Here is a 12,952-nt window from a genome sequence, read left to right as displayed (position 1 = left end):
ACTGACCTCTCACACTCAGAAAGCTAAATATCCTGAGCAGCACAGGTTCGTCAGGTTCCTTCTAACTTTAATCTGACATCTCTTGTCACTTTTCTCAAACAAAATGTCTGTTTTACAAAAACAACAAATTCATCCCTTCAAATAGGTTACCCGCCGCTGTCCGGGATTCAATTAACGCTTAACAGACAATATCAGCATAACTACCCAGCCTTACTCCGTGTTTTTAGGGGGTCTGAATCTCCCCAATGGGGAGTGATATCGCTTCCCTAGGCGGTCATGCCACATCTTTATCTCTCGACTTTACTTAGAAACATGACTTGATTTAACACATAAAATTACCTCAAAAGAAAAATACTGAATAATGGTTAAAAAGTGAAAAGGTTTATAAAATTGTAGCCAAGTGCCTTTTTGTCTAATATTAGGCACTGTAAAACACACACACACACACACAAAAATGGACAAGAAACCAAACATAAATGGATTTATGACTGCATGATAATGAATGCAGCCGAGGCACCTTAACCAAATGCAAGACACTTTCCATGTAGATTGTCCATTTTATCCTCGGAATAATACAGAGATGATTCGTCCATCATATCTGGTCGCTGGTTCTGTCCATTGCTTTTTGGCATGATGACGCAAGGAATTTTTCCATCTCATTCCCTCGTGGTCTCAACCCAAAAAGACCGGGTTTTTCCGTTTTTCCCCACGTAGAGATTTTTCCCCTCCCCTTCGCTCTTTTGTTATCGCTGTTACTACTTCCTTGCGCATCAGTTTTTACAAAGAGAGAGAGGGTTGAGCGAAGAAAAAAAGGCAAGGTGTTAAAGGTGGTACTGCTAACAATGTCGTATGTAAGGGAGGGGGAGTTGGTGGGGATCTACGTTTGATTTGGAGGAGAAGGAAGAGGGGTTCGCTATTCGCACTGATATTTATTCATTATTTTCTTTCGTTTCTTTTCCCCTCTCTATCTGGATCATTACAAAAGACACAAACTATTTGGAATAAAATGCATTAATGACCTGATAATCTCTTCAATAGATGTCACACCAGTCGAGAGGCAGGTCTTCAACAATCAGTCCAATAGAGTCTGGGTTATTTTGAGTAAATGATGACCTTGAATCTGTCAATCTTGAATATGGCCCTATGCATCCTCCCTGGCTTTACGATCTCTCTTTGAGAAGAGGTTAGTTTGTTAGTAATCGACTGAAGCACTGCTATTGTAGAATGTCAATGGGGCTGCTCAGACATTTGTCTGTTTCTCCTAATGTGCTGGCTTTCAAAAACCTTACCTGATCTTGTGTGCAACTGTCTGAGGACGTAAATACCTACTATGGGGATGGAGGGTGGTGAACACAAAACGCCAGTCTTATTAATTAATAACTAGCAGGACTCATGGAAATCCCATGGTGTTTTCTTTCTACATCAATCTGTATAATTTACTGTTAATATTCCTTTTGAAATAACTGTTAGGGTCAATAAGAAAACTAACTCTTCTTCTGTAAAAATAACTGTCTATTTTTTTTTGTTCTTTAAGCAAAACTAATGTTTTTTCTTTATTTAAAGTTGTACGCACTTATTTTTATTTATTTGCGCACTATTATCCTCATCTTTTTTTATGTTTGTTGTTTCACAAAGTTTCGGCCAACTATTCCTCTGGCCTTCGTCAGGTTGTTAACCATGATGGGATAGGAATGCTGAATCTTCAACTGTATCTTCAGTAATTAACCTGACGAAGACCAGAGGAAGAGTTGGCTGAAATAATGACGGCCAGTATGCGAGCCTACTAGACCTTTTTCTCACAACTTGCCCTGAACTATGTTCAGTTTCTGTTCTGTCGCCTCTTGGATCTTCCGACCACTCTGTTGTATCAATTAAGATAAAAATGAAATGTAATAAGTCCCCAGACGTACCTCTTCATCGTACAGTATATCGATACACTAAGGCTGACTGGGATAGCTTCCGTACATTTATATCTGATCTACCTCTGCATTCCATGTTTAAAAAGGATGTGTCCTCTATAGTATTAGACCTAACTGAATGGTTAATTGTAGGTATTGACCATTTCATACCCTCTAAAAAGTTTCAGCAAAAACCTAACAGCCAGCCATGGTTCTCTCCAGAATGTGCTGCTGCCATTGCGCACAGAAATCACTTTTTCCACTGCTTCAAACGTAATAGATGTATGGAAACTAAAGCCGTTTTCAGGACTGCCAGCAACCATCGTAAGAAAGTAATAAGGAACGCAAGAGAGTTGTATGCTCAATCTGTTAAGTCCAAAGTAGCTGAGCAGCGGCTTGGTTCCCACCAGTTTTGGCAAATAGCAAACAGAATCCTGAACAGAAGCGTGTGCTCCATCCCAACTATTATCAATGGATCTGAGGTAATCTCGTCAGCATCAGACAAAGCCAAACTCTTTGTCAAGAACTTTGCAGCTAATTCTACCCTTTGCGACCAAGACCGCCAACCCCCAATATTTCCTCTTGTATCAGAAAACACGCTATGTGATATACGTATATCTGTACGTGATGTTGCCAAGCTAATCAAAAACCTTGATTCCAGTAAAGCAACTGGCCCTGATGGTATTCCAATTATAGTACTCAAAAAACTTCAACCTGAACTAGCGCCCATACTTACAAAACTGTTTAAACGTTGTCTTAAGGAGAATAGTTTCCCATCTCCCTGGAAAATCTCATCAGTATGCCCTGTATTTAAGAATTCAGGTGATCGCTCATCCCCCTCTCAGTACAGGCCAATAAGTCTCCTGTGCGTCATGAGTAAGTTGCTAGAATCTGTATTAAATACAGAAGTAATCAAACATCTCAACAAAAATAACCTTCTTAGTGACACTCAATATGGTTTCCGTTCTGCTAGATCTACAGCAGATGTCCTTACAGTTATATCGCATAGGATTAGCAAATCTCTCGACGGTGGCAATCTTTCTAGGGCAATTGCTCTTGACATATCTAAAGCCTTTGATAGGGTATGGCATAAAGGTTTACTTCATAAGATCGCTAGCTATGGTATAGCTGGAAAAGTCTTCTCAATTATTAAATCATTTCTTTCTGATAGATTCATAAGAGTAGTAGTTGAGGGGCAAAAATCAGAAGCTCACAATATTAATGCCGGTGTCCCTCAGGGATCCATCCTGGGCCCAACTCTTTTCCTGATCTACATTAATGATCTTCCAAATCATATCCTTACATCATTTGTAGACATTTATGCTGACGACACTACCATTTATGGTACCACATCTAAGACAGTAAACGACCAAGTTCTCTCCAATTCTCTCTCCTCTGATCTTGAGCACGTAGTACAATGGGGAAAGGAGTGGCTGGTTACTTTTAATGCATCTAAAACCAAGCTTCTCTCTTTACATCATCAACATTCTAATCCACATTTGTCATCAATTGAAATGAATGGCTCTCGTCTTCAGGAGGCCTCAAGTTTTGACAAGCTTCTGGGCTTGACCATTACTCCTGATCTTAAATGGAACACGTATATCAAATCTGTTGCCAAGGCCGCTGGAAAAATGGTGGGATCTTTCTATCGATCCAGTAGATATCTCACTGCTGATGCTATTCTCTATCTATATAAGAGCCAGGTACGTCCAAGGATGGAATACTGTTGCCACATCTGGGCAGGAGCTGCTAGAAAGAACTTGTCCTGCCTTGATAGAGTTCAAAATAGACTTCGTAGCCTCGTAGGAGATGTCCTTTTCTCCTCCTTGCAACCTCTATCTCACAGAAGAGATGTTGCGAGTTTGTCTCTGATGTATCGTTATTTTCATGGAAAGTGTTCAACTGAGCTTCAATCTATGGTCCCCCCTCGCCAAACTTTCACAAGAAACACTCGTCTAGCTGTAAACACTATCAATAATTTCCCCCACTCTTTATCTGTGCCTAAACCTAAACGTAGATTCCATGAACAAAGCTTCTTTCTTAGAACTGCACGCCTGTGGAATTGTCTTCCGTTTTCCTGCTTTCCGGCTGACTACAATATGGTTTTGTTCAAGTCTAAAGTAAATAAGTTCTTGATGAGCCGTTCCATATAAGTTATTAAATTTACCAAATTTTCATTACTAATGATTACTATATTGACCAACTTCTACTGTACACTCTTTAACCCTTATCCTTGAGTGGCCTCTGGGCCTTGATAATGTGGTGATGCCTTTGTAAAAAAAAAAAAAAAAAAAAAACATCATTAAACAACAACTATAAAAAGATGAGGATAATAGTTCACAAATAAAAAATATACAAATTACTTACCTAAAAAAAATTTCAATAATTAAATTGTATGAACTTAATCATTTTTAAAACAATAGTCTGTATTACAGTAAAAATAATTGTCAGTTAAACATTCTTTAAATTAATAAAACAAGCATTGTTTTTTTAAAATGTATTTACTTAAAATTATACTGTCTGGAATTGGGAACATTCCACTTTTAAAATAGGTAAAGCTGGAATATTTTACATAAGTGACATCAAATTAATCATGAATCACCATCTTTGTTAATCAGATGACCACAAATTTTGAAATGTGTGTGAAAGGTGATAACAAGAGCTATGACAACAGCATATTCTTTTCCTTGCTTTGACTCTCAGGTATATATCCATTCATATCTTACATGTTTTTATGTAGAGTGATGTGATCCTCAATTGATTGTGTTTAACTGTGTCGGATATATACTCGAGAGTAAAAACAATGAAAAGAATATGCTAGTGATAACATATGTATGAACACAAAGTGATTCAGCATATTATATAGATGTATAGAATGGGCAGCGAAAATAACAATGTCAACAGCTTATTGCACACCTGTTGCACACGTGTCCTTATACGTGACAATTCAACAAACTTATGTTATTTGTATTCATCATCATGATTCCTGAATATAAAAGTATATCAAACTTTGTTTATCTGTCGAGATAGAATTTAGTGGCCACAAAAGCCATGCAAAATAAAAATCCACGTTCGTTTGTAATGATAGAAGCAAGCAGAGTTAAAACTAGTGATGGGACGATTACAATATTTTCTGATTCCAATACAATTACTGATTCTGTTCTAAATTACAGATTCTAACTTCTTTATTAATCTCTAAATATTTAGTTACAGAGTTACTGTTTTTAATTTTCGGATTCCATGTAATATGTGCATAGGTTTTCACAAGCGTGAAAATACATTTAAGAGTTATCTATGATTTTTAGTTTTACTGGTAGTTCAAAATCAATAAATTTTTATTATATTGTTGTTAATAGAAATTTGAATTTTAATAAAAAAAAAAAAAAAGACGATTAAAAGAATCGTTTCTAGCACTGGAAAATAAGCACATTTTTTTTATTCTGATACCAATTCACCTAAATGTTCTGATTTTCTGATTCCGATTAATCATTCTAACACCTACTTAAACTAGAGTTGAACGTCAGAGTTGATTTTTTTTTATTTTTTTTTTATTTATCACCTTTGAGGTCTGGAGTCAAGAAGTTTATCAATTTTAGCCAAAGTCATAGTCTCAGTTTTTTTTTGCAAACTCTTTACTTGTTAAAATAAGCATGCAAAATATTTAAGAAAAAATAAAAGTTAAAAATAAAAGCCTTCATCCAAAGAAATGCGTTTACTTACCTGTATGGTAGAATCCAGCATCAGCCAAAAGTTGTGGGGTCTGCTTTTTATCAGTTGGCCATCTAATAAAAGTTTTCAGACGATCACCCAACAAGGAAAACTGCGGATGTTTTGGACGATCAAATATGATATTCGAGCGATAATGAGGTAAACTGGTTGAGTCTTCACTTATAACAAATGGACAGCTTGGAGCTGTGATTGCATGACGTTGTTTAATATTATCTTCTTTCTTCCAATTGCTCAATTCATGTTTGCAGGAAACACAGCAGACGGTATCTTTGCCGCCCACAAAATAAAAGCCATTTTGTGCCAGTGCCTTTGTACACACCACAAAAGTCTCAGAAACATTTTCAAATGTCTTTATTCTGTTTTGTTCATATTTCATATTCAGGATTGCTGATGCTTGTTGTAATTCCAAGACGGTTATCAAGAACGGACAGCTGCGGTTGTGGCGCTGATGCTCTGTGTAGACATGATCTCCTTCCTCCCAATTCCGTAACTCAAGCCTACAGTAAGCACATACAACAACGTCAGCAAATCCTTTGTAGTAAAACCCGTTACGAGCAAGATCATCTGGTTTCACAGGTATGCTTTCATCCCACGTACTAAAAGTCTTCAGTCTATCGTCTTCATTTTTCATGTTAAGTTCCCTCCGGGATGTTATCGGGGGTTTTGGTGCATGTTGAACAAAGTCTACTGTAGACTCAAAATTGTTATCTATATGAAACGGGTTATTATTTTGTTTGAACTTGCATAACGGCTCATGTGTTATATTACAAACTTTGGTGTCGTGCTCCTTTTGACATGAGAAACAAATAATTTTCTTCTTTTGTACATTATAAAAGAAGCCATTATTGGATAACTGTGAAGCTGTTAATAACATGTCGACATTGCTAAATGATAGAAATCGTTCTACTTCATAAGTCATGTCATCTTTTGGCGTGTCCAGATTGGGATAGATAACCTCACACATTTTTTTTTTTTTTTTTTTTTTAAATATTTTTGAAAAAATGTAAGTTTTTATTATGCAAAGTGCAGTTTTCTCTCTTTTTACTTTATTCAAATTCAAGAAAATCTCTCGTGATTTCCTCAATCTTTCCCTGTCAAGTACTGTAATCCTTACTGAAAATAAATAAAAAAATAAATACACAAGTTTCAGTTTATTCAGTCTTTTAAAATTCCATTGAAGTTGACCAAGTTTGACCAGAAGCAACTTCAAAGAATAAATTAGTTTTCATTCTATTATTAATAATAAAAGTGAACATACACGCGTCCAGCTTGCTCCAATAATCATGCAGGCAAATTTAATTTTTTATGAACAAAGAGGTTTAAACTTAATAACTGATAAAACTAAAGGAAAGAATTTCTTTTACTTCTATTATAAACACAAAAGTATTAATAAAACAGAACATGAGAGAAAGTTTTGTCTTTTTTTTTTATCCATTAGTTTTTCTTTTAATTTCAAGTTATGAATAGGAATTAAATTCTGAAGCGATAACGCTTTACTTGTAATTGTTTTGGTATTCATCCTAAAGCTATTGGCCAGTTCCACCCAAAGAATTTACTGCGTCACGACTGGATAACCAAGTAGACATAGATACAAGTGTTAGCCAATCTCAGTTCCAGCGCTGAACTTCATAAAGCTCAGCATCCTGATTTACTGTTCTGAGTCACGTTCATTTTCAGCTGGCCTCTGCATTGTTTTTTCCAACCCTGAGGAGGTGCTGGATCAATGGCTTTGTGGACGAAGTTATCTGGATGATGACAAAGAGCGTGGTTGAACCAATGAAGACGCCTCATGAGAGATCTTGTTGTAGAGAGGATATGCTGCAGCAAGAACAAACAGCGGGATTTGAGATGAACTGTTGCCAGCAAACAATAGTGAAACAAGCAGTAGAGATTGAACACCAAGTTTTCATAGGTTGCTTGCTCTCATCAGTCAGGTATTACAGTAGAAGGGTGCAGACAAGAACAATGACAGATGTGGATTTTAATACCAATTTTAATTTCAATCCTAGAACACAGCCAAGACCGGAGATGTCAAAAAGTAAAACGAGCACTCTGAATGCAGTTATTAACCTCCTCTTCTTGATCTGTTGTGGTCATGATGGAGCCAAGGTATTTGAAACAATCAACCTCTTCAAGGACTTTCCCAGCAGGGACAATCGGTGGTTTTTCATTTGGGAAGAAACCAGCAATTAGAAACTTCGTCTTTTGAGCATGAATGTTTATGCCTATCTTAGAAACACAAAACTGCATCTTGTTTACCGAAAATTGGATATCAGTAAAACTTTCACCCAGTATGGAAATATTGTCTGCATAGTCAAGGTTTGACAATTAGAAATCATGGCCCACAATGACACTAGGAAATTTTTCCCAGGCTCTGGAGGTAATCCACTCGATGGCATAGTTGGTAATAAGACATCCTTGATGCACTCCAGACTGAATGTCGATAGCAAACAAGCTTGTTTATAATAAGGATCTGTCCTCATTATTACTGAAGTTTATGGATAGTTGATAGGTTATTGAAGTAGGAATTTGTTTGAAAACTGCTGGAAAGCAGGGTAATATGTTGGGCATTTTAAGAACCAATTAAACAAAAAAACAGTGTATAAAAAAATATATATACAACACAATGTTATTAAAAGACAAAATAAGTAATTCTTCTATCTCCTTGGATAATTTTTGTTGTTGTTTTAATTTATTTCAAAGCATTTTTTTAATTGTATACAAAACTAGTGGGAAGTGTTGCTAGAACAAAAAAAAAATATGGCTAATATTAGATGGTCACATGGAGTCTCGATAATCTTGAGAAACTTAAAAATTAAACAGAATCACAGCTAATAGATATCACCAATCATGCAAAAATGCAATGTTCAACCGAACTGTATATTTTTATTACAAGTATTTTTGTGTAATTTTCGATTTTTGATGATTATCAAGTCTTCATGTGGTGAACCATTTTCTAGTGATTCTAATTTAAGAGTTTCCACCAGTTTTGTATTGAACTAAAAATGTTTTAAAATAAGTTAAAGTAAAAAAATCTTACCCAGATAGTTTGAAGAATAACTTATCTTGCCTTTGGTAACATTTATTTTAGCTGTATATTCGTTTTTCCATCTTTTTTTTGTGTTTTGTTTTTTGTTAAAAATGCTTAAAATGTTTAGTATATAGATGGGTATTGTTTTTTGTAAGGCTTGTTTTGTTATTTAGATTAAAAGTTATACATACAATATTTAATTCTTTTAAATTAACGTTTATTGTAAAGTTCTGCTTGATAGTTTGTATTAATTGGATTATTCGGAACACTGTTCTTATCTTGGATGTTATTCTCATGTTTCGGCTGATGTAACTTCCAATCTTTATGGTAGATCTTACCCAACTCAGGAATATGTAAAACTTGTGAATCTACATAGAATTTTGAATCCACAGATGTAGCTTGTTCTCATTCTGTCAACCATGACCGAATAAAAGTAATCGATATTCTCATTTGCTGACGTAAACATGGGTTTATGTTTTCTAGTCTGAAATTCAGGAAGTTAATTGATACTGTAACAAGACAAAGGATTGACTTCTTTTATCCTAACAAAAAGATATATTTTTGCCTGCTTAGGTAAGTATGAACTTAAGTTACCAGGTGGAAATTTCTCAGAATATTCTTGTTTGCTGGCATGAGCTGCTTATGAGGCAGAAATTCTAATATAGGCAAGCTGAGAGCAGGACAAGAGATTATTAAAAAAGGAAAAAAAGAAAAATGCAGCACAAAAAAGTCGACATCAAAGAAAATGGATGTGTAAATGCAAAGGCAAGAAGTAGCTGGCTAATACCAGCGTGCGGTCGATAGAAATAGAAACACTGCCAGATAAAATGGACATGTGGCAGCGAGAAACTTTTCAAGTGTTATCAAAACAATTATAATGGTAATAAATGCTTTTGTTTAAAAGAGAAAAAAATGCGGATCTGGATTTTATTTATTTATTTTCAATTTTAATTTTTATGAATTACTTAAGTGAAGTGTAATGGCCACATTACAATCATTCTGCTCGGACTTTTCTCTTGAGACTCAACAGAATCCCCCCTTGCACAGACAACTTCCACACGTATTTACATAACATTTTTCATATATTAACTTTTTTCTCTTTACAAACACGACTTTCTAACCTTGTATCTTGGTCCTTACTCACAGACATCTTTATTAATATCCTTCTTTTCTATTCTTTTATTACACCAAAACAGAGAGAATACTCAATAAAGTGGTTTTGAAGATGCCTGTTCAAATTCCCTCAGTGTTTCAACTACCAATGCTTCTATCTGTTCCTATTTACTTGCCTCCCCACGAGGGTAGAGTTAGACACAAGGTCGATTTCTAATGTGGGGAAAATCCAGCTCCCAAAAAGAGGCAGTTTAGATAGGAACAAAAATAAAAATTGTCTGTTATGAAGGATATCTCCTCCACTGACCGAAGACAGAAAAGCTGAAGGATAGCATCAGAACAGATACTACACTGTGATCTTAGATCAAAGGCCAACTCGCCAAAATAATGCCTAAACTGTGGCAGCCCTGACTATAACATATTGACGGCATGCACTAATGCTCTCAAATGCTGTGACTGTTACGGCCCACACCCTGCAAACCACTCGTCATGCCTCAGCTACATTGAGAGACTCAACATTCTTAAAATAGCTGTTCGTAATGTGTGAACTTAGGTTAGTTAGTAAATTTGATGAACTCTTTTTCTCGTTTTGCTTAACCACTCTCTGTATGTCTGTTTCTAAAATATTCTTAAATTCTAGTGTGCCTAAATGTAGTGGATATTCCTGGATATGTCATTTTACGCAGAGATCGACCACGTTAATGCCTCTCATGGTAACCTTCTGATCTATGTTAAAAATAATGTAATTTTTAAACAACTTGATTCCCTTGAGTGCAAAGATCATGAGGTTATCTGGTTATCTATTTCTACCCATTCAGCAAATTTGCTGACTGGTTTTGCATATCAACAACAGAGTGCTATGTCTATTTTTCTGCACATCATGCAATATGGTTTCCATTCTGCTAGATCTACAGCAGATGTACTAACTTATATTGCATAGGATTAGCGAATCTCTTCATGGCGACTTCGTTTCTAGGGCAATTGCTCTTGACATATTTAAAGCCTTTGATGAGTTTGGCATAAAAGCCTCCTCCACAAGATCTCTAGCTACAGTATAGCTGGAAATGTAGTCTCCATTTTTAAATCATTTCTCTCTGATAGGTTTATAAGTGTCCTAGTGGATGGGCAGAAATCAGAAGCTCACAGTATTAATGCTGGAGTCCCTCAAGGGTTCATCCCGGGCCAAACTCTCTTCCTGATCTACATCAATGATCTCCCAAATCACATCCTAAGATCATTCATAGACATTTTTGCAGACAACACTACCATTTATGGTAACACTTCAAAGGCCGTAAATAACCAAGATTTCTGATTCTTTCTTGTCTGATCTTAAGCACGGGGTACAATAGGAAAATGGCTGGCTGGCTAATTTTAATGCATCTAAAACCAAGCTTCTATCTTGAGATTATCAACGCTGACCTCCATCTGGTATCGAAATGAATGGCTCTCGTCTTGGGGAGGCTCCATGTTTTGACAAGCTTTTTGGTCTGATCTACTCTTGATCTGAAATGGAACACATATATCAAATCCATTGTCAAGGTTGCTGGAAAAATACTGCTCCAGTAGATATCTCACTACTGATGCAATTTTCTACTTGTATAAGAGCCATAGAGTATAGGATGGAGTACTGTTGCCATATTTGGCCAGGGGCTGCTAGAAACACCTTATGCTGCCTTGACAGAGTTCAAAATAGATTTTGTAGACTTTTCTCTTCCACACAACCTCTTTTCCACAGAACAAACGTTATAAGCCTATCTGCTCTATCGTTATTTTCATGGCAAGTGCTTGCCTGAGCTCCAATCTACGGTCCACCCTCACCAAACTTTTACGAAAAACACTCGTCTCACTGAAACCACTATCAATAATTTCCCCCCTCTTTATCTCTGCCTAAACCCAAACGTAGATTCCAAGATCAAAGCTTCTTTCTTAGAACTGCATACCTGTGGAACTCTCTTCCCTTTACCTGCTTTCCAGCTGACTACAATATGGTCGTCTTCAAGTCGAACGTAAACAAGTTTTTGATGAGTCATCCCCTTTATTTCCACTACTAACGGTTACTATATTGTCCCATTGACTACAGTAAATTCATTAACTCTTATCCTCGAGTGGCTTTCAGGCCTTGATAAGTGGTGACTCCTTTGTAAGAAAAAGAAATCATCTTAACTCATACCATGTATTGCAAAACACTGCATATATGATACTTGGTGATTTCAACTGTCGGAACTCAAATTGGTTAGCAACCAACCCAGATGATCATGTTTATCTAACTGACTGATTTTTGTGCCGACTTTGGTTTGACTCAAATTGTAAAGACTGTGTCGAGATTCCCTGACAGTCCTATTAGACATCCATCTTTATTAGATATTATTTTAACATCTGTGCCTGACATTTAGTGTGCCGTCATCCGACCCTCCTGTAGGTATGTCGGACCATGCAATTGTTTTCTTTGGTTTAAGTGACACTACGAGTTCAACAGAAATTCCTGACGTGGCAAAACGGATTAACTTTGCCTCGGTTAAATAGAAATATTTCTTTTTAAAAAACAGTGTTTACAAAGTGCCTGCACGCGTTCATGCAGCCATGTTTTTTACGTAATGAAACCAATTGAATTTTACAAGTTATATTTTTCAATTTTTAAACTTTAAAAATCTATCAAAATTTTCCTACTTGTTCAATTATTACGATATTTTCAGGTTCAGTGTGAAATTTTATGCTCCTTCCAATAAACCGGATATAATATTCTAGACAAGCGTTTTTTTTTTTTAATTCATCCCCTCCCCATTTTGAAATGTCTATTAAAATGAAAATAATTAATTTTCTCATCACAAATTTATATATCACAAATAAAAGATCAATAAATAAAATAAGCTAATTTAAAACAAAAAAAAAGAAGTTATTTGCAAATTTACCTGTAAAGTCCAAACTTTAAAACTTTTTTTAAAAACCATGTTGATTTTTTTTTTTAAGTGAAACCTTATAATCTTCTTATATTGCACAGAAAGTTTTGTTTTATTACGAAAATTATTTCTATTTCATTCAATGTTTTTTTTAGATATTAAAAAAAATAATTCACTCCATAAAGTGGGAATAAAATATATTAAATCAAAAACTCATGTATTTCTTTGAGAGAAAAAGAAAAAAAAAAAAAAAGAAAAAAAAAAAGAAAATTCTTCGATTATTA

General features: G+C 35.5%; 1 protein-coding gene across 2 annotated transcripts in view; it reads right to left on the bottom strand.

Moving 5' to 3' along the window:
• LOC145288024 (putative inhibitor of apoptosis) overlaps positions 1-12,952 on the bottom strand; it is a 57,761-nt gene that overhangs the window by 27,641 nt on the left and 17,168 nt on the right. For both annotated transcript variants that reach the window (XM_080136029.1, XM_080136030.1), the window contains exon 2: positions 5,619-6,740. In XM_080136029.1, coding sequence (XP_079992155.1) covers positions 5,619-6,591 — 973 coding nt within the window. In that variant the 5' untranslated portion in view covers positions 6,592-6,740. The remainder of the gene's footprint in view (positions 1-5,618; positions 6,741-12,952) is intronic.

This window comes from Euprymna scolopes, chromosome 11 (genome assembly GCF_053919585.1).
Source record: "Euprymna scolopes isolate OS-2025 chromosome 11, ASM5391958v1, whole genome shotgun sequence".
Taxonomy (NCBI): domain Eukaryota; kingdom Metazoa; phylum Mollusca; class Cephalopoda; order Sepiida; family Sepiolidae; genus Euprymna; species Euprymna scolopes.
Note: the sequence above shows the minus strand (reverse complement) of the source record. Positions and strands in the feature narration are given on the sequence as shown.